The 23,503-nt window shown below is 40.2% G+C and overlaps 1 protein-coding gene across 1 annotated transcript in view; it reads left to right on the forward strand.

The window, feature by feature from the left end:
- Positions 1-4,784: 4,784 nt before the first annotated feature.
- The window catches only part of LOC110535035 (transient receptor potential cation channel subfamily M member 7), an 80,079-nt gene continuing 61,360 nt past the window's right edge, over positions 4,785-23,503 (forward strand). Inside the window, exon 1 of the mRNA XM_036936311.1 lies at positions 4,785-4,819. Within this exon, the coding sequence (XP_036792206.1) occupies positions 4,799-4,819 (21 nt within the window). The 5' untranslated portion in view covers positions 4,785-4,798. The remainder of the gene's footprint in view (positions 4,820-23,503) is intronic.

A 23,503-nucleotide genomic window follows, 5' to 3' on the forward strand; every position in this document is an offset into this window, starting at 1 on the left:
TTTTTTTTATTTGACCTTGAGACGGGAAAACTAGTTTATTAAGTAGAATATGTGCCCTTTATGGCAGAATGATAAATTAGGTGAAAGCAATGTTTTTTTTAAATGTATTATATGCACCTCTATATACACCTCATCAGCCCAGCCAGGCAATTTATAAACTCTATTAAAAGCATCTAGACATTCTCTCGCATTTCTTTTAGACTAATATTTCGTTTTCAACTTCGGGGATTTGTATAAACCATGCTGTCTGTCTCTCCGACATTTGCAACATTGTTTCAATATTTCAATTTGATCTCCTGCTGTCGCATAGTAATGAACGTGACGAGACAGACAGGCAGGCAGGCAGTGTTTTTCAGCCAGTTGAAATCACGAATCAGCTGGCATCATGTTTATGGATTTATTTTTAAAAAATGTCAGTTGAAAAAAGGTCAAACGAAACGCAGCTAATTAGCAATCTTTCCAGCTTCAGTTTGAAGTGATTGTGTTACTGTAGCTGTGTAACTAGATCCTCTGAACAACAGTGTCCTGACGAGTGAGCGCATTTTCTATGCCAGGCAAAATTGCGCCTCATTGGCTCATTGTTATGGATGTATCCAAATAAATGTCACTAGAAAACAGCTTACTTTGCTGTTATTCTGGCTGCACTTTTTGACATGACTGTAAGTTAGTTGTAGTTGGCTAGCTAGCAAGCAAGTTATAAGAATGTTGCCAGCAAGTATGACAATGGAACATTCTGTATCTATGGGGTCACGCCCATAGATACAGAACAAAAAGACTGAACGACTGGGTCGCGTCTCTAGCAACCCTAGATTTGTGTCGGGACTATATCTAGTATGAATAAATGAATCAAAATGACGTTTTTTATGAAAATATGTCCATCATTATTTGAATATGTTGGTTACCTGTTGTATAAAAGTGATAGTGCCCTCGAAGGCGCCTCTGGCCTAACAAAACCTAACAACACTTAAATATGAATCTCATATTCCCTCTGTTTGCAGTTATACACTGCAATCAGTTGGAGCATTATGCCTAATGATGATCAATGTTATAAAGTATGCAACAACTCCCTTTGTCAATTACTGTCTTCATACAGCCAGGTACATCTGAGAGTCACAGTTGGTTACAGAGGATACAGGCATCAGTGGTGAACCCTTATCATATACCAGTTAACACACAGCATATGTAAGGGAGATCCAGTACATACATGAAATTATTCACTGACTATGATTGCCCTACCTATTGGAATGAACGCCCTATCTGGCTACCTCAATTACTCTTCCTCAAGCAACCGACATGTGGCGCTGTTGGTGGAGAAGATTCTTGATAGTGGTGGGCGGGAAAAGAGGACAGATACATCCTCTCATTGGACAGACCGGGTGTGTGTACAATTTACAGTGACTTTCAGTCAAAACATTGATACCTGTTAATTATTACACGGTCTTTACCTGGCAGTCTGAGGATGAGAACACCAGTATACATACAAGAAGTATACAAACAGACAAGGACAACATACAGTGCAATCGGAAAGTATTCAGAGATGGACTTTTTCCACATTTTGTTACATTACAGCCTTATTCTAAAGTGGATTAAATATATTTTTGTTCCTCATCAATCTAAACACATTACCCCATAATGACAAGCGAAAACAGGTTTGTATTCAGACCCTTTTCTATGAGACTTGAAATTGAGCTCGGGTGTATTCTGTTTTCATTTATCATCCTTGAGATGTTTGATTGGAGTCCACCTGTGGTATGCCACAGGTGCCATTGGATGAATGCCATTGGATGAATCCCAGAACATATTCCAGTCTGTGCTAGCAAAACAGTCCTGTAGCGTAGCATCAGGTCATCTGACCACTTCTGTATTGAGCAAGTCACTGTTATTGACAAATAGACACACACCCCCACCCCTCGTCTTACCAGACATAGCTTCTCTGTTTTGCCGGTGTATGGGACATCCCGCCAGCTCTAAATTATCAGTGTCGCTGTTCAGCCACGACTCAGTGAAACATAAGATATTATAGTTTTTAATGTCCCTTTGGTAGGATAATCTTGATCATATGTCATTGATTTTATTTTCCAATGATTGCGTTTTGGCCATTAGAACGGATGGCAGTGGGAGTTTACTCGCTCGTCTACAAATTCTCAGAAGGCCTACGTTCCCTTTTTCTCCGTCTTTTCTTCATGCAAATTATGGGGATTTGGGCCTGTTCCCGAAAAAGCAGTATATCATTTGCGTCAAACTCGTTAAAGGAAAAAGCTTCTTCCAGTTCGAGGTGAGTAATCGCTGTTCTGATGTCCAGAAGTTATTTTCGGTCATAAGAGATGGTAGCAGCAACATTATGTTCAAAATAAGTAACAAAATATCATAGTTGGTTCGGAGCCCGTAAAAAGTCAGCCATCCTCTCCGGCGCCATTCTCTGATACACAATGAGTAACGACGATAACTTGGCTATATGCACGGGGTACTAGTACCAAGTTGATGTGCAGGGGTACGAGGTAATTGAGGTAGATAAGTACATATACTGTAGGTCGGGATAAAGTGACTAGGCAACAGGATAGATAATAAACAATAACATTAGCGTATGTGATGAGTCAAGAGTTAGTGCAAAAAGGGTCAATGCCAATATTCCGGGTTGCTATTGGTTAACTATTTATCAGTCTTATTGCTTGGGGGATAGAAGCTCTTTCTGGGTCCTATTGGTTCCTGACATGGTGCATCGCAGTGGTATAAAGTACTGAAGTAAAAATACTTCAAAGTACTACTTACGTATTTTGGGGGTTATCGGTACTTTACTATTTATATTTTTGACAACTTTTACTTACCTTCAGTACATTCCTAAAGAAAATGATGTACTTTTTACTCCATACATTTTCCCTGACACCCAAAAGTACTCATTACATTTTGAATGCTTAGCAGGACAGAAAAATTGTCACTTTTACCTTAGAAAATGACTCAAGTATCTTTACTTTTACTCAAGTATGACAATTGGGTGCTTTTTCCACCACTGGTGTATCGGTACTGCTTGCCGTGCAGTAGCAGAGAGAACAGTCAATGACTTGGGTGGCTGGAGTCTGACAATTTTTAGGGTCTTCCTCTGACACTGCCTGGAATAGAGATCCTGCATGGCAGGGAGCTCGGCTCCAGTGATTTACTGGGCCAGGGTTCCTGTCGAGAAGCACAGTTTCTACTGCTCCTACAGTTTTGCTTCGGTACTGCAGTTTAACTGACACACGGCCCACAAAGACAATTACCATCGACGGCCACATAGAGCAGTCAAATGTGAACATTCCTAATAAGACACTTTAATCATCCCCTTTATGCACAAATCATCCATTTAATTGTTCTAATAATTGTCGCTGAGGCCATTTCCCCCCCCCCCCCATCATTAACATTTTATATTCATCCAATGTCTGTCGTGTTTTTGGATGAAGTGATGATGTCGCCGCTGCTCCCTGTGCACAATGAGTGTTAGTGCGCATGTCATGCAACTCGGATGCGAACGTAAGTAGATCATCTGTAAAACAACAATCGGACATCTTGGACGCAGTCTCCATTTCTTATTATACCTCAGTGGTTGAAGCGAGAGGCTAAACTTCTCTGGTGTTTTGGTCCAGTACCTACTACGCTCTAACAGCGTGAAGCAAACCTATGCACATGTGCAGATACTCTGTGACTGTGTGAGAGTGAAGTCATCTCGCTCGGAAGGTCACACACAAAGATGGAGTTGATGATGGCAAAGACCTATGCACTTTCAACTCATTACAGTACTGGAGGGTCCCTTTGCCAGAGCTGGACCTTTTACTTCTGCAGAGTGGGAACCTCTTTGGACCAAATGGAGAACCGACCCCCTGCCAAAGACTTCTCCTCTGATGCCATGGAGTATCTACCCACCATGGAACTCTTATGCAAGAGGTGGCCACAGACACTGCCCATCAGAGCAATCGATATAAATCTATATAATGTAGACATATGGGTGGTTCTGCTCCCCACCAATGCACATGTAAGCCTTGGTGACACTATAAAACAGCTAGGCCTGCTAAACTCAAACTTTCACAATGCCCACCATACACTGGGACTTCTGAGTGGCAAAGTGGTCTAAGGCACTACAGACCCTGGTTCGATTCCAGGCTGTATCACAACCGTCCGTGATTGGGAGTCCCATAGGGCGGCGCACAATTGGCCCAGCATCGTCCGGGTTAGGGTTTGACCGGAGTAGGGCGTCATTGTAAACAAAAGTTTGTTCTTATCTGACTTGCCTGGTTAAATAAAATAAAATCATTTATTTATAGCCACTATGCTGCACCAGTTAAAGTATGAGGCACAAAACCCTCTCACAGGGTTGGTTAACTCTTGACGTCCCTTTTGTCTCTACCAACCTAGATAAATGACCTCCCCCCCACACACACACACACACACCTGAATGCTAATAGCATACCTGACCATATGAACCATGCATAGGTTATGCATGGTCCAATATTAAAAATAATTTTAACAAAGAATTTTACCAATATGTTAATTGGGCTCATTTCTGGAGGTGGAAATTATATTTTAGATAGTGTCAGGATAATTTTATTTTCATTCATTTTGGAGTAGAATGTTCTTTTAAAAAGTCACTCCACTACCTTTTCCCCCCATTGCTACAAAACTTTCCAGAGGAAACACTGACTTTAGCCCATTCTTGTCATGGGCCATAGACCGGTGCCCCGCGGCAAATTATAATCGAATCCGCCCACTTTGTAGGTTACTTGTGTCAGGTAAAGGTGTAGACCTACGTCAGGTCCATTTGTGTGCCAATATGAATGCAGCTCCTACAATGGTAAGTTAAAAAATACGTTGTATTTTTATCTTCCTATAAGCAAGGCAGTTCATTAGCAAGTTTCTATGATAGCCCAGTTGTCAAATTATGGAGGCTACAATGCGAAGAGATAATTGGAAAAAAGGTGATGATAGCCAGAAATGTTGAATTAGTATCTAATTAGAGTATCAGTGGTATGAAATGGCAAAATTGTAGCCTAACTGAAATTAGCACTATTTTCCTTTTCAAATTAATTTGGATAAAGTTATGAGTCCTCAAATGATTCTGAATTAGTCTTTACTATCAGATAATAATACAAGTGCTTATTATATAAGTGCACGGAAATCAAAAAGGTGTGAAAAGTATAATCGTTAAGCAACTCTAAACCTGAAGTCAAAGTTTATATATGCGATTTAAAAGAAAAAAAATTGTAACCCAAACGTGGGGTGTGCAAAACAATAGCTTGAAGTTTGTGTCCTGCATAAATGATGAGCGACATGGGAGTTGTTGAGATGCCCATAATGCAGGTAAATCTCTTTGGCTGTGTCCGAATGCCCATAATACATCCTAAATAGTAGCCTGTTTGAGTTTGCGATAAAATTAAGTTTTATAATATGTGAATTTTCCAATATCGAATATGTTTTAAATGCCAGGATGTTATACTCATTTTGGCTTTTCATTTAGTAGGATTCGTTGCATACTTTTAGGGAATTTCACAGCCACAATGCATTGGAAGAATGGGGCTGCAAGTTTTAATAGCTAGATCTCTTCAAGTAAACAACAAAACAACTTGGAAGATTGCGAATACCGAAGCCTCTGCGGTGGTTCTCAAATGTAAGTAGTTTTTGTTATTAAAAATGATCATGACTATTTCATTGTACCTACATCTTTGAAAGCAGATTTGTAGCCTGCCGTGCCTTTCGCTAGTAGGATTAGAAGTTAGCTTTAGAACAGTAATGTTAGTTACAGGTTTACTTGCTGTTGAGCAACAACTTCATATTTAACATTAGCCTAGCTAGCTAGTTTCATTGCACATAACCTGTTATGGTGAAAGTAATGGTAAGCTGCTCTCGTGGCACTCTTAGAAAAAAAAGAGTTCCAAAACGGTTATTCGGCTGTCACCATAGGAGAGCCCTATTTAGTTCCAGGTAGAACCATTTTTTGTTCCAGGTATATAGATTCCAAAAAGGTTCTACCTGGAACCACAGCCTGGTCTCAAAGTAAATGTAAATCCGGGATCAAATTAGTATGATAAATTACATACCATATGGTTACATAAGACAGATGCTTACTTAATGAAAAACGAAAGTTGGATGGTTGGTCAGGGTGGATGGGTGAACATATAACGCAAATGTCTAGCAACTCAAAGGTTTGCGAGTTCGAATACCATCATGGAGAACTTTAGCATTTTAGCTAATTAGCAACTTTTCAACTACTTACTCGGATTTACGTACAGAATAATGCGAAATACTCTGAGACCAGGTTGGGAACCAAAAGGGTTCTGCCTGGAGCCAAAAAGGGTTCTTCAAAGGTTTCTCCTATGGGGACAGCCGAATAACCTTTTCATGTTCTAGATGGCACCTTTTTTCCCTAAGAGTGTACTGTTTCACCTTGGCACTGCAATTTGATAAAGTATGTGGCAGTCTAGCTACAGAAAGTTCACACAACTCTACTTTGCTCATGTTTTGGTTAATGTTGTACTTGATCTTATGTCTTTTCACGATCTATGTGAAGGAGGTGGAGGGGCAGCTATCACCTGCATGGGTGAAAAAGAAGTGGGAGGACCTTAAGCAAAATACTTACACTTATTGCTGTGCTTGGCTAATAAAGTTCCCCTTTTCTCTGAAGTAACAACACTTTCCCATCTATTTCCTCTGCTTAAATGGCACATTCATGTAAGTGTGAAAATATGCATGCTAGAAATATGCACGTATTCCAGAGAAATGTACTGCAATTGGCATAATACCTTTTACAGGGATTTACATGTAGTATGTTTGATGCTGAAAGCTATCCTTACCATATTTTTCAGGTGTTGAAAGCTCCCCCCACCGGAGTCAGCACGGAGGGAGGGGAGGCCACAGCCACATCCTGGAAATGGTATGCGGGGATGGGTGAGGCGCTGCAGGGGCTCTCACTCTATCACCCCACCGGTCATCATCTCTTCTGTTCTTCTGTTTTTGGTGAAGTCCTTTAAACTCAAAGTGGATTTCTGTTTTCTCATTGAAAAGTGTTTGTTTGTAATAAAATAAAAAAATTGATACCAGTACATCTACTGTTGGTGTGTTTTACTTCCAACATAAAAAAAATGCACTCGCACATCAGAGCTATCTTGTGTAAGGTGCATGGTAACAATTAAGTTGAAAGAAAAAAGTAACCCGCACACTGCTCTTGCATGTATCACTTTTTTTGTGTGAAGATTACGCTCTACTAAACTAAGTAAACCAATAATAATAACAAGATTACATTTCTGTAGTGCTTTTCATAACTATCTCAAAGCAAAAAACGAACTAGTAACACATCATCATGAGTAGCCTAGCTATAGTTGGCTAGGTCAACCAATAAATGCCAAGTCTGAGTGCATGCAGCATCCTCCAAAGATGGAGAGGGGCAGTTGATCATGGCTTGATCAGAGGAAGGTGGTCAGGGGGATGGTTGATGAAGATGGAGTCTGGGGACGATCTAGTAGAGACCCACTGGGCAAAGACGTCTATTCCATCTTGGTTCAATGTAATTTCATTGAAATGATGTGGAAACAATGTTGATTCAACCAGTGTGTGCCCAGTGGGGGGCTAGTTACCCTGGGAATCAGCCTGAGTCGTGTGGCCACTGGACTTCTTCACAATGTATGACACTCATGGGTGATACCTCAGCAGCTCTGGGCGCCAGGAAGCTTACCACACACACAGTTCAGTTCAGTCTTTACCAGTCGTCTTCTATTGCATCTCCCATTCCTCTCAAGCTTCAGGTGACTTTTCAATTGATAGGCCTACGGTACACTCAAGTTTACTCCAAATTAGTTGTTCCAAATGCTAGCTACATAGCTAATGTTTGCACAAAATAACGAAAGGTCAATGGGTGGTGCTACAGACGATACTTCCGGGTTCATATCTAAAGTTGTATGCGATGGTACATTTACGACGACGGGGAACTCCGAAATAACTTTCTCAGACTGAAAATTCCAGGTGACTACCTCATGAAGCTGGTTGAGAGAATGCCAAGAGTGTGCAAAGCTGTCATCAAGGCAAAGGATGACTACTTCGAAGAATCTCAAATATAAAATATATTTTGATTTGTTTAACACTTTTTTGGTTATTGAATGATTCCATAGGTGTTACTTCATAGTTGTGATGTCTTCACTATTATTCTACAATGTAGAAAATGGTCAAATAAGGAAAAACCCTTGAATGAGTAGGTGTGTCCAAACTTGTGACTTGTACTGTACATTCCACTTGAACAGCAAAAGACAGAGAAATAAACAAAGAAAAACATATTTACAAAAAATATGAAAAAGAGAGTTGTTCATTGAGACCCTTTGGCTTGATGCAGTCTAAGCAGTTGAATTTAAGTGCCTCTCTGTAACAGTTTCCTCACAATATTGGGTAACACTTTATTTTAAGGGGTCCTTATTACAGTGTAATTGCATATGTAATTACACTAACAAGTATTGTAATTAATTGTAATAATTCGTAGCTACTCTATTAACAACATGTAATAGGTGGCAATTGCAGTCTGTAATTACAGAGGTGTGACATCGAATGCTTGTTATCATGCTTATTACAAATGTTCACGTTTCTGATAGCATCCGGACTCAACATTCTTCAAACCATGTTATAAGTGTTAGCCAATTGAAAACCAACCACCTAATAAAGGACTCTGGAGTCTGATGCCTAGGCCCAGGTCCAGCTTTTGTTTTAAATGAATGCATGGAAGCTTATGAGTGATAGGGCAAAAATGGGGGGTTTACATCATTTCTGTGTGTTTTAATTGTTGAATTATTTCGTTGAATTATTTCGAATTACATCGTTTCCATGTGCCATATATTTTTCAATTGTGCTGTGATGTTTTACACCATTTTTGTAACTTTTATAATCATATAGTCCACAGATTGTGAGCTAAAGATGATGTGAGCTAAAGATGAAAACCTTTATTGACTGACTATGGCTTTCCAAATCGCCCAACACTGCTATTTGGAAGGTTAATTTTAACTGAATGTTGTGCTTTTTTAACCATTCTTGAACCTGTGACCAAAAACAAGCTACATAGGGGCAATACCAGAATAAATTATATATTGATTCTGTCTCTTCGCAGGAAAATCTATAGAGCTGAGATTGTTTTTTGCCCCATATATATAGCATTCTGTTAGTTGCAAGAATTCTAAGTGAAAAACTCTAAGTGTTGAATCAAGTGTAGTTTTTGTACCAGTTCATAAACCATGTGCCATGGAATTGGTACATCGGAAATCTCTTCCTATTTATTTTGCAACCTGTATTGCGCAGCTGTCAACATTTTTGTCCTCAAATTCAACTGGAATATTTTTCTATTTATGCCAGTTCCTTTCAGCCAATTTGTATCTTTAGCACATGGCAGGCAACCAAGTTCCCTACATTCTCCCTTTTCCACGTCTCCTCCATTTTTGTGGTAATGCTTTTGGTTGTAAAATTTGAAATATTCCCATTTAGTTTTGATAGCTGCATATGTGACATCACTCTTCCATTTCTATTCATAATATCATTCATAAATATAATACAATGTATTTTTTCAATCCATTAAGAATGTTTTTTTAAATTAATCAATATATTTGAGTTCAATCATAACATTTGTTGTAATATTTGTTATATCTTTTCTGGAGGATAAAACGGAAATTGTAACCAGCTTTGTAGGGCAATACTTTAAACAAAATTTCATTTTCAATTAGTCGGAATTGAGAAGTTGTAATCTGTATAAAGGCAAAAAGGCAATTTTTGAACAAAGGATGAGCCTTTCTGAATAATCTACTGGAGAACCATTTTGGGTTTAAGTATAACTTATGTATGAGTGAAGCTTTAGTGAGAGGTTTTATATTTAATCATTTTAGCCCCCTCAAACTCATATTCATTATATAAATAGGCATGTTTAATTTTGTCTGGCATAACATTCCAAATAAAATGAAATATTTTTTGCTCATACAATTTAGAAAACGAGTCGTCTGAAGTAGGCAGTGCCATTAATAAGTAAGTAAGATAGGACCAAAAAGTTAATCGATGTGATTTTTCCATAAATAGACAAGTATTTACCTCTCCATGGTGGCAAAATCTTATCTATTTTTGCTAACTTTCTATTGAAATTGATTGTGGTAACTTAATTCATATTTTTTTGAGATGTGAATACCAAGTATGTCTAATTCACCCTCCACCCATTTTATTGGTAAACTACAAGGTAGTGTAAACACAATTTTTTTACGATCCAATACGTAATATGGCACACTTGTCATAATTAGGTTTTAATCCCGAGAGGCTAGAAAAGTGATCAAGATCTTCAATGAGACTGTACAGGGATCCAGATTGCGCACTTTGATTGACAACTAGAGTCATCAACATACATTGACACTTTTGTTTTTATCCCCTGGATTTCTAACCCCTTGATGTTCTTGTTGGATCTAATTTTAATAACTAGCATTTCAATGGCCATAATAATAAGATATGGAGACAATGGACAGCCTTGTTTTACTCCTCTTAAAAGCTCAATACTTTTTGAGAAGTAACCATTATTTACTATTTTACATCTGGGGTTGCTGTACATAACTTTAACCAATTGTGTTAGAGATTCAACTAAATTAAAGTAATCAAGGCATTTATATATACATTCTAGTCGTACTTTATCAAACACCTTTTCAAAATCTGCTATGAAGACCAGGCCTGGTATCTTCAATGTTCAATCTTTGAGTACATCAAAAAAAGGTCTGATATACCTCTACTGGTATACCGTCAAGCCCTGGTGTTTTTCCAGGCTGAAAATATTTTACTGCCTCAAAAAGTTCCTCTTCTGTAAGCTGACCGTGACACAGTTCTTTCTGTAAATTTGTTAATAATACATTAACATTATTATTATTATTAGGAAAGAATTCCATACAGTTAACATCATTCAGTGGAAATGGAGGAGACTGAAAAGAAAACATATGCTTAAAATATTTAGCTTCCTCTTTCAAAATATAATATTATGAATCATGGATGACGAAATATAAGGTATTTTTTACATGTTGCAATAAAGTTGTCTAAAGTACAAGCTCATATTTAGTTTGTTTTCACTTGGTAATGAGTATTAAGTAAGGATATGGTATTTGCTCATAGGTAACTAACTATATGTATGTAGATAACATACTATGCAGGTACACAATCATTCCAAGTATGTACCCCTCAAGATGCACTTAATTTTAACTAGCTAAATCATGTATAACACCTAGTAATTACATTGTACATAGGCAGATATTACATGTACTATAGTGTTTATCTTCCCACTTGGATGGCAGGTTGTCAGGATGGGTAATGTACTATATAAGTACACATTAATTACAAATAAGTACCCCTCAAGATACACTTCATTTTAACTAGCTAAATCTTATGCAGATGGTACATGCACTCTGTGGTGTACAAGTGGGTTTATCCTCCCATTTGGATGGCAAGGAGGTTCAGGTTGTGGGCAACATACACATTAATTATGTCTTTAAACCCAAAAAAATCTGGGATGACACCCGTATGGTAGACCCCAGTCAGTGAGGTTGACCTATACCTGATCTATTTTTGTAAACTTAACCAAATTAACCCAGATGATACACTTTTGGGGGTCAACTGCTAGCAATAGCATTGAATGGTTATTTTGAAGAGTGTGTATTCAAGGCTTGGCAGTAAGACTGTATTGAGCCCCCAACCCTTTTAATGTTGGACACCAAGCGCATCTGTTCAAGAGAGATTACAACTTTGTGACAGTTGTTACTGAATCGGATGCAGCGGAGAATAAACAAAACACAAAATTGGTGAATTTAGTGAAACTTGCCCAGTTGTAACAAGCATTTGTTGTTACACCTCTGTAATTACAGACTGCAATTACCACCAGCTACCTGTTATTACAGTTTAACTATGAGTTATTTCAATTAACTACAATACCTGTTACAGTGTAATTACACATGTAATTACATTGTAATAAGGACCCCTTTGATAAAGTATTGCCCCCTCTGGAACAAAGTGGAACTTTCTCAATTCCCCAGAATTTCACGGTTGAGGATGAGCTATGTTTGGCATTCACATAGTGTCGCGTGATCGCATAGTCAATATTTTTGGTGCGGATAGCTGTTTTGTGTTCAGCTATTCTTAATTTGAGCATGTATTTCATTTGACCAATGTAAACTAGCCCACCTGGGCATTTGAGCATGTAAACTAAATGTGTTGTACTACAATTTATGAAGTAATTTATCTTGTATTCTTTACCCGAGCATGGGTGATAGAATACTTTTGTCTCACTTGAATTGGAACAACGTGTACAATGACTGCAGCGGTAGAAATCATTAGGGGCACCTGGGAGCCAGGTAGAGGGTGCAGGTGCAGGATTCGAGAGCACTGTGCACCACACGGTCTCTGATAAAGCAATGCAGGGGAGGGTTGGACGCAAAGTCTTTGAGGGAGGGATCACTGGAGAATGTGCCAGTGTTTGAGGATCATGGTTTTTATCTGTACTTTAGACGGGTCGTATTCAGTGGAAAAACAAACCCTGGCAGATTTCTCACATTTGTCTTTTTTGGTGAGGAGGGCGTCTCTATCAGTCCCTCAAGCTTGCTTATGAGCCATGTTGAGGAGACTTTCACTGTAGCCGTGTTCAAGGAACCTCTATTTCATTACTTCAGCTTTAGTCTCAAAATAATTTGATTTGCTGCAGTTTCACCTTAGTCTAAGGAATTGACCAGTAGGAATGTTGCATTTTAGAGATTTAGGATGATTACTATAATACCTTAGGAGCCTGTTCCAACTGAGAGGTTTGCGAAAAATACTTGTTTCAAGTGTAGTTTCAAGTTAAAAATAGTGAGGTCGAGGAAATTGAGAGAAGAAGTGCAATGCTTTTATGCTTTTCTGAAAATGAGGGAGAAGGTTGGGATGCTTTGTTAGGATTCGTAGGCAAGTGAGTAAATTGCCATAATCATCGGTTCTGTTGACCAGCATGCAATCACTGGAAAACAAACTCGAGGATCTACGGTCGAGACTATCCTACCAGCGGGATAGTCATTAAAAACTGACATTAAAAACTGTAATATCTTAAGTTTCACCGAGTCGTGGCTGAACAACGACATGGATAACATAGAGCTGGCTGGTTTTTCTGTGTATCGCCAGGACAGAGTAGCTACGTCTGGTAAGACGAGGGGTGGGGGTGTCTGCCTATTTGTCAATAACTGCTGGTGCACGATGTCTAATGTTAAAGAAGTCTTGAGGTATTGGTCGCATGAGGTAGAGTACCTCATGATAACCTGTAGACCACACTATCTACCAAGAAATGTTTCATCTATATACGTAGCCGTCTATATACCACCACAAACCGATGCTGGCACTAAGACCGCACTCAATGAGTTGTATAAGGCCATAAGCAAACAAGAAAATCCAGAAGCGGCGCTCCTCACCGGCTTCATCAATAAGTGCATTGAGGACGTCGTCCCCACAGTGACTGTACGTACATATCCCAAACAGAAGCCATGGATTACAGGCAACATACGCACCGAACTAAAGGCTAGAGCTGCCGCTTTCAAGGAGCGGGACACTAATCCGGACGCTTATAAGAAATCCCGCTATGCCCTCAGACGAACCATCAAACAGGCAAAGTGTCAATACAGGACTAAGATTGAATCCTACTACACCTGCTCTGACATTCATCAGATGTGGCAGGGCATGCAAACTATTATGGACTACAAGTACAAAGGGAAACCCAACCACGAGCATCCCAGTGATGCAAGCCTACTAGATGAGCTAAATGCTTTTTATGCTTGCTTCGAAGCAAGCAACACTGAAGCATGCATGAGAGCACCAGCTGTTCCAGACCACTGTGTGATCATGCTCTCCGTAGCCGATGTGAGCAAGACCTTTAAACAGGTCAACATTCACAAGGTAACAGGGCCAGACGAATTAACAGGATGTGTACTCAGAGCATGCGCGGACCAACATGTGTACTCAGAGCATGCGCGGACCAACTGTCGGTAACCATGAAGTGCTTTGAAAGGCTGGTCATGGCTGACATCAACACCATCATCCCGGAAACCCTAGGCCCACTCCAATTCGCATACGCCCCAACAGATCCACAGATGACACAATCTCAATCACACTCCACACTGCCATTTCCCACCTGTGCAAAAGGAACACCTATGTGAGAATGCTGTTCATTAACTACAGCTCAGCGTTCAACATCATAATGCCCACAAAGCTCATCATTAAGCTAAGGGCCCTGGGACTAAACACCTCCCTCTGCAACTGGATCCTGGACTTCCTGACACATCTGTCATGCTGATCCTCAACACCGGTTCCCCTCTGGGGTACGTGCTTAGTCCCCTCCTATACTCCCTGTTCACCCACGACTGCATGGCCAAACATGACTCCAACAACATCATTAAGTTTGTTGATGACACAACAGTGGTAGGCGAGGGGGTCAAAGACCTGTCAGTGTGGTGCCAGGCCAACAACCTTTAAAGTTCCTTGGTATCCACATCACCAACAAACTATCATGGTCCAAACACACCAAGACAGTCATGGTGAGGGCACGACAACACCTTTTCCCCCTCAGGAGACTTAAACGATTTGGCATGGGTCCCCAGATCCTCAAAACGTTCTACAGCTGAGAGCATCCTGACCGGTTGCATCACTGCCTGGTATGGCAACTGCTCGGTATCTGACCATAAGGCGCTACAGAGGGTAGTGCGTACGGCCAAATACATCAATGGGCCAAGCGTCCCGGTCCAAAAGGCTCCTTAACAGCTTCCACCCCCAAGCTATAAGACTGCTGAACAATTAATCGAATGGCCACCTGGACAATTTACATTGAATTTACATTAAAATCACATTATATCTACAGCAGCTTTGATTGGACTGTCAACATCATACAACAAATTGGAAATTGCAAATCCAACAATGAGTGGTTTGGAAGGAATCAGTAGCTAACTGCAAGCATTGCAAAGCAAACACTAGCCTGCTATTCAGTGGAGTGGGTGGGTGGTCCGCAGCCTGGATTTAAAGGACTGTTTTCCAAGCTTTAAAGGATAAACATTCAACATTGGCCATGATGTCAATGCAGCATGACTTCTGCCGAGTTCAAGACAACTGGAAACTCTGAAAAAAACAAGCTCTGACTGGGAAAATACTTTGAAAAAGAAATGTTGAAATGAATTATTATTAACAACAAATCACTACAAAAAGTACATGAGGGAGCACAAGTACACTACCGGTCAAAGGTTTTAGAACACCTACTCATTCAAGGGTTTTTCTTTCTTTTTACTATTTTCTACATTGTTGAATAATAGTGAAGACATCAACACTATGAAATAACACATATGGAATCATGTAGTAACCAAATAAGTGTTAAACAAATCTAAAAATATTTTATATTTCAGATTCTTCAAATAGCCACCCTTTGCCTTGATGACAGCTTTGCACACACTTGGCATTCTCTCAACCAGCTTCACCTGGAATGCTTTTCCAACAGTCTTGAAGGTGTTCCCACATATGCTGAGCACTTGTTGGCTGGTTTTTTTTCACTCTCTTTTTTTTGCCCCACCAAGATTTACATGCTAAAATCGCCACTGGATTTATTCTAGCTACCTAGTTAACCATTGGTAATCTTATAGACTAGAGATATGCCCCTAGCTATAGTTAGTCAATGGTTGCACATCAAACTAGCTGGAACGAAGCAAATGTGTGAATAGTAGACATGTAAATATCCTTTTACTGTTTATAGCCTGTCTCCAACTATTCACAAACATACTCTGAGGATGTGTCCAGCAAGATGGGTGTGTCCAGCAATGGAATGAAACGTCCAACCAATGCCTCAACTGACATGCTGAAGGTCCCCCACAAACCCACAGGGTTGTGGGGTCCTGTCCAGAAACAACCATTAGCACATACAACCTAGGCACCTGTAAAGATCTGAGAGGATTGGACAGGTGTAAGCAAAGTGGCAAAAACTGTCACCAAGTCTGTTGGAGGGCAAGGTGGAGGAGCTATCTCCATGTCACCACATCAATCCCTCTCAGATCTCCACAAGTGTCTAGAGCGTAGGGTCTATGGTAGGGGTTGTATCTGGGCAGTGCCTGGTATCTCTCTCTCTCTCTTTCTCTCTCTCTCACACACACACACACACACACACACACACACACACACACACACACACACACACACACACACACACACACACACACACACACACACACACAGAGAACTTGTTCATCATGTGAGCGTTTCACTATTCTTATGTAATATGCAAAGTTCAAGTGCCATACAAAGTCAGTAATGTTGAGCTCCTGAATCCAACAGAAATAGTCATGCATTGGCTCATTGGTTGTGTGACTATAAAGAAGGGGACTGACCATCGTAGACTATATCAATCCTGAAGAGGTGTCGTTTCAGAATGAGGGGTACTGTAGCTCTGCTGGTGTTTCTATTCTGTCTCTCAAGAGCATGGGTTTAGGGAAAGAGGAGAGTGGAGGGGTCAGATAATGACATCACTCAACAGATTGACAGTGAAGAGAGCTGGGTGAGAGATTTAGATTAAGACCCAAAGGCCTGAGGCTATAAAGACCACCCACAAATGACCAGCCAGGCCAACACACACACCTGCAGTACACTCCTCTCCCTGCCACCAACCCTTCCTGTCACTTCCTCACTCACACACCTAACATTTAGAGAAGATTGAGGCCTGTACTCACAAAGTGTCTCAAAGTAGCATCGCTGATCTAGGATTACTGATCAGGTCCCCCTTGTCCATGTGGTCAACAGATACAGCTGCTGTTTCAGCAGTAAGGACCAGACCCCTGATTGAGTTATTATTATAGGAAAAGACCATTTAATACATTATTGTGGAGATTATTTCCTCTTTATATTGAATTGTTGTGTCCATTTCTGACATGTTATCTTTCATTATAGGGAATATCATGGAACGTAACCTATTTATCATGTTGTGCAAGATGTGCAACCGCAGGGTTTTCATGAGACAAGTTGTACAGGTCTCTCCGCTCTATCCTATCAAGGGACACAGACCCTGTCCTCCTAATACATATTCCTCACATCTGTCTCTTGTGCCACAGTGCAGAAAATTATTCTGGAAATGTCCAATCTTTTTCATGCTCTCACTTATGCAGATGTTAAACTCATCAGTATTGATAGAAACAATTGTGTTCTGGGTTCTTATCAACATTTCAGAAAAAGGCCTATTTAATGAAGTTGAATTGTATGTAGTAATCTCTTGAATTCCACTAGATGGATGTAATGAGCAACAGTTAACCCTGGATCCTATTTGAGCCCTGTTGGTATATTGTATCAATCAAATGCATTTTATAAAGCCCTTTCTGATACAAGTATGTGTGTGAGTGAATGTAGGAGTGATAAACACACACACACACACGCACACACAAACAAACAAACAAACGTTTGTATCACTATGCTTTCTTTATGGTTATGTTGCATTTTACCCACCCACCCACTAGCCGTCAAATCCTTGCGGCTTTTTCCTTGTTTCCTCCATTCCTCACCTCTCTTTCAAAGTGCATCAGAGGAGGAGGCCCAACGGGAGGAACCTCCAATCCTCTCCCCTAATGTGGTTTCAGAGGAGTTGAGTAATGATAAAAACAACGACAGAAGAAGCAAGCATTTGACAGCCAGTAACATTTTTAGACAGTGCCTGAGTGAGACATTTACATGTCTACTATTCACACACTTGTTTCGTTCCAGCTAGTTAGATGTGCAACCACTGACTAATCTATAGCTAGGGGCATATCTTTAGTCTAGCAATAGATACTGTTGTTTTGGCTGTATGCCAATCATTGAAAAAGATGATCAATGGTTAACCAGTTAGCTAACCACGTACAGTCGAAGCAGTTCATCAAGTAAGTCAATAAACACTTATTTTTTGTGGCTAGTTTATAATCTTGAATCTAAAGAAGAAACTGAGAAATGTCACCTTATCGTAACATTAATATAATATAATGGAGTTAGAAAGGTGAACCTCTATTTTGAAGGGACAGGAAGTGTTGGTTGTGCATTTGACATGCACAATGGCATTTGACATGCACAATGACATGCATTCCACATTTAACCCCAAGCACAAGTGAAAATCGGAATATCAAGTTGTTTTTTGGTTTATTTGCAAAAACGAGATTCTCGTTCGCGATGGCTCTGTTTTAACGCAGAAAATGATTTATCCACATGGACCCATCCTAGAGCTCTGACTTCTCCGATCTTAAATTCATCAACATCACGATTTTTCAAACTTGGTGCAAAACCACGCCCATAAGTAACCTAGCAACATTCAAAGCTGCGCTGATTGGTCAGAGTTTGGACATTCCCTGTGACGAAGTGAGGCAGAATGCCTGCCATGCCACGAACCGTGGGAGGTGTGCAGTTTCGCGGCCTCGTTTGAAACGCGCTAAACGAAAGGCAAGCAACAAGTGCCTCTATAGATAGCTAACATTACATGATTGTCAGCAATAGTGAATCAATGGAGCTATCTTTACAAATTCAGCTAGAGCCAGCTATGCAGCATATCTTTTGCCAACTAGCACAAATGTCATGTAGCAAAGTATCTCAATATTCATTTCGTAAACACTTACATAACCACACTAAGTTAATGGTAGAAGACACACACTACTAGACAGCTTTAGCCCAAACGGCATTGTAACATAGCTATAACAGTTGTTATAATTCACAGTTTACAAAACGACTCGTCTGGTGCTGGTTTTCTTTCCGAATTCCCAGTTGTCTTGAACGCACCAAAAGTAATACGTTTCGGGATACTTTTTACTTAACATTTTGTGCTAAATCGTTTTGTTGATTTCTGGTAGCCTATATCATCAAAATAAGAGTCCCACCTGTTTTGAGCCCGACATTTTTAGCAACAAAAAAGGGGGGGGGGGGGGGGGGAATTAATACGAGTCACATATCAGTTTGCAAACAATGTAAAAAAAACATATATCATTGAGTTATTAAAGCCGCATACAAACATAGTCTCTTTTTTGTTTTCTTGACTAAGGCAGCTTCAATATGCAGGTGTTTCAGCCTAGCTCAGTGCTTTCTGTGTTGGTGAGGCAAGCCGGCAGAAAATAGGACCGTTGCGCTGTGATTGGCTCCGTGTTCTGTCACTCATGGGGACACTAGTCACCGCCAAGTTTAAGTCCTTAGTAAGGGTAGACATCGAAAATTCAAGCCCTTTGGGTCCTGCCTTAGAGTTACATTAGTAGTGTCCTTCCAAGAAGGCTCAAGGTCATTGGCCACAGATAAAATGACGTCAAATCACGTTATATGTACAGTAGCTTTGATTGTACTGATCATGTCAACATCTTATTTTCAAAATCTTAGCTAGCAGTCATCATCGTGAATCAAGTCAGCAATCTACCGGCAAATCCTTTTTAGTCCTTGTCATACGACTATAAATAATGAAGAGAAATTATATATAAAACTGTATCGGTGCTCATCGGCCATTGGACATAAACATTACACAACAAGTTGGAAATCGCAAATTCAACAATGAGTGGTTTGGAAGGAATAGTGACAGTGGCTAACTGCAAGCATTGCAGTTATAGCCCCTTATAAACTGTGCAGGGAGAGAAGACAGCTAGCTACATTTTGAAGTATTGCATTTGGATTCAAGTGGGTCGCCAACACCATATGTGTAATGCAAACAATTTTGGTTAAGGGACAGGGCCGGTCAAAATGTATGCATTTGTTACCCGGAGGAAAATGGGGAAAGGTCATGCTTTTTCAATTTCAGTCAGGGAGAGTTTAGTATATTTTTCTTTAATCCAGGGGATGGTCATGTCATTTGTAAACGATTAAATGTCAGCATTTTAGCATTTACGTATTGGATTCTACTATGTGTAACTTCTGTGTACAACCCAGAAATGCTGCATTCAAAACAACTGAGAACTCGGGAAACAAACGAACTCCGACTGGGAAAATAGTTCTGAACGGTAATCCAACTCGTATTCAAAGTTTTCTCTCGAGTTTCCAGTTGTCTTGAAAGCACCAAAATCTCTTGCGCAATTATGCGAGACCACAGCTTGTGAAAAGTTATCTAATTTAAGGGTTTCTTGCAGTCTTTATCCATTGAAGATAAATTCAATGGAAGTCAAAAGGAGATGGTTCCTCAATGAGGAAAAAAGTGATTGGATTAAATCAGGTGTTTGAGGAGTTGTTACCAAATGGGGAGGACAACAGTCCATGTGGAAGGCAGGAATATCAGTATGCCTATGAGTTGTTCTCCTTTTTCGAGCAATATGTTTATCCTAGGCTGCCTGTCATTTCATATAAATCAAATTTGTAATTTTGTTTTGTTGAAATTCACTGTAAATTCATTGGGTAGGCCTACAGGATAAAACAATAGTTCCCTACCTTTTTCGGTTACTGTACCACCAACAGAATTTGGCTCTGCCCGGAGTACCCCTGAAGTAACCCCTCATGTGCATTTTACTAGTAGACCTATGGCGTCTTGAGTCTTCTCAAGTACCCCTAGTGGATAGGCAAAGTAACCGGAGGGGTCCTAGTACCCCTGGTTGGGAAACATTGGGCCAAAAGCTAGACTTGGCCTACAATAGCTTGTTGTACACTTATTTTGAAAAATGTATTTACTACTACAGTTTGCTCTGCCTTGCTGATTTTAAAATGAAGAAACCAAAAGAACTGGGGCATATTCATTACGCCGATTCTGTTGCAAAATGTTTCGCAAACAGACCTAAAATTGGAGGGACCTACCTGAATTATTCCAATAGAAACTCTTGTTTTTCTCCGTTTGCTTCTGTTTGGTTCTAAACGGTTTCCATAATGAATACACCCATGGCTGGGAGCAAGAAGAAAGAGAGAGCACGTGCGATGTTGTGATCAAATACACCACATGAGTAGCCTGCTAATGTACCTTTCTGGACCTTGTAAACTATACTCCCTCTATATAGATCAATTATTGTATTTTATTTTATTCCTCATGTTACTATTTTATTTGTATTATTATTTTAAAACTCTGCGTTGTTGGGAATGGCTCGTAAGCAATGTTCCCTCAATTATTTTCCGGCACTGAGCAAATTTTAGGTCTGCTGAGCTCACACTTGAATGCTGTGAAAATCCTTTGCAACTTCTGGCATATGTTTTCTGGTGCCCAAGTAGCCTGCTTTGGCTTTTTGATCAGTGTGGCCTACCATAAAAACTATGGAGAAAATGCATCCCATAACATTTTAACATGGAAATAGCTGTTCTGTCATTCAGCCTACAGTAGCAGTAGAATGTGTGTTGTTCATTGTAGGCCTACAATCAATGAAACTTTGAAAAAACAAAACATGTAGGGATTGACATGAACCTGTTTATCCACTTGTCCTTCAGACAAGGAGGTGACTGAAAATGTGTTGTTTGATGCAAGAAACCACTTTACAAAATAAAATGCATTATTATTCCCATACTGTTATTACAGAGAATCAGACAAATTATGAAACCCTCTGCCTATTGGCCACTTAGCTTATTCAAGCCTGTCTCAAAATACAACACTGCCCCTTTAAGAAAGAAAAAAGCTCTTTACCTGACTTGCTTTTCAAAGATGGCTAGAAATGCACACATTGACCAATAGCTGTCTAATATTAGTTACTATGCTGTTACTAATCATTAATATATTAAGGCAGTGTTATGTTATGACACCTACTAGGAAGTGCACTTCGCAATAAAATCTGCTAACCATGTGTATGTGACCAATAACATTTGATTTGGATTTGACATGCGCACTATTGGCCCGGCACAAGATGTTCTTACTAAACAACACTAAACTGTACTCCCGTCTCGTGGCCAGTCCTCTTCTGGCTGTGCCAGGTGGAGATTATAAGAGTACATGGCCATTAAGGCCAGAACGTTCATAGATGACCAGCAATGTCAAATAATAATCACAGTGGTTGTAAAAGGTGCATCAGTTCAGCACCTCAGGAGTAAATGTCAGTTGGCTTTTCATAGCCGAGCATTCAGAGGTCGAGACAGCAGGTGCGGAAGAGAGAGAGAGTGGGTCAAAAACAGCAGGTTCGGGACAAGGTAGCACCTCTGGTGAACGGGTCATGGTTACATAGCCGCAGGCAGAACAGTTGAAACTGGAGCAGCAGCACGTCTGGTGAACAGGTCAGGGTTCCATAGCCTCAGGCAAAACTGCCAGGAGTCATCAGGCCAGGTAATCCTGAGGCATAGTCCGAGAGAGAGAGATTAATTAGAGGGAGCATACTTCAATTTAAACTGACCCTATCCCCTGTGACACATCCCTCCTAGGTATGGCATGAAAAAGCACTAGTAAACCAGTAACTCAGCCCCCGTAATAGGGTCAGGGACAGAGAATCCCAGTGGAGAGAGGGGAGCCGGCCAGGCAGAGACAGCATGGACAGTTCGTCACTCCCGTGCCTTGCCGTTCACATTCGCACCCCTGGGCCAGGCTACACTCAATCATAGGACCTACTGAAGAGACAAGTCTTCAGTAAAGACTTAAAAGGTCGAGACTGAGTCTGCGTCTTTCACGTGGATAGGCAGATCATTCCATAAAAATGGAGAGCTGTAGGAGAAAGCCCTGCCTCCAGCTGTTTAGCTTAGAAATTCTAGGGACAATAAGGGGGCCTGCGTCTTGTGACTGTAGCGTACGTGTAGGTATGTACGGCAGGACCAAATTGTAGTCCATGTAATGCTTTGTAGGTTATCAGTAAAACCTTGAAATCAGCCCTAACAGAAAGCCAGTGTCGAGAGGCTAGCACTGTAGTAATATATTACAATTTTTGGGTTCTAGTCAAGATTCTAGCAGACATATTTAGCACTAACTGAAGTTTATTTAGTGCTTTATCCGGGTAGCCGGAGAGTAGAACATTGCAATAGTCTAATCCAGTAGGGTATAGTAGTTAAGTAAAAATACTTGAAAGTACTACTTAAGTCGTTTTTTTGGGGGGTATCTGTACTTTACTATTTATATTTTTGACTACTTTTACTTCATTAGATTCCTAAAGAAAAGCGTACTTACTGACCACAACTAATAACCACAAATACTGAACACAACCACAGAACACAACTACAGGCCACAACCACACAACTACAGACCACAACCACTGACCACAACTAATAACCACAAATACTGACCACAACCACACAACTACAGACCACAACCATACAACTACTGACCACAACTACTGACCACAACCACTGGCCACAATTACTGACCACAACCACACAACTACAGACCACAACCATACAACTACTGACCACAACTAATGACCACAACTACTGACCACAACCACACAACAACTGACCACACAACTACTGGCCACACCAACACAACTACAGACCATAACTACTTACCTCAACTCCTGTCCACAACTACTGACCACACAACTTTATATTTTTGACTACTTTTACTTCATTAGATTCCTAAAGAAAAGCATACTTACTGACCACAACTAATAACCACAAATACTGAACACAACCACAGAACACAACTACA

Source organism: Oncorhynchus mykiss, chromosome 11 (assembly GCF_013265735.2).
Source record: "Oncorhynchus mykiss isolate Arlee chromosome 11, USDA_OmykA_1.1, whole genome shotgun sequence".
NCBI lineage: Eukaryota > Metazoa > Chordata > Actinopteri > Salmoniformes > Salmonidae > Oncorhynchus > Oncorhynchus mykiss.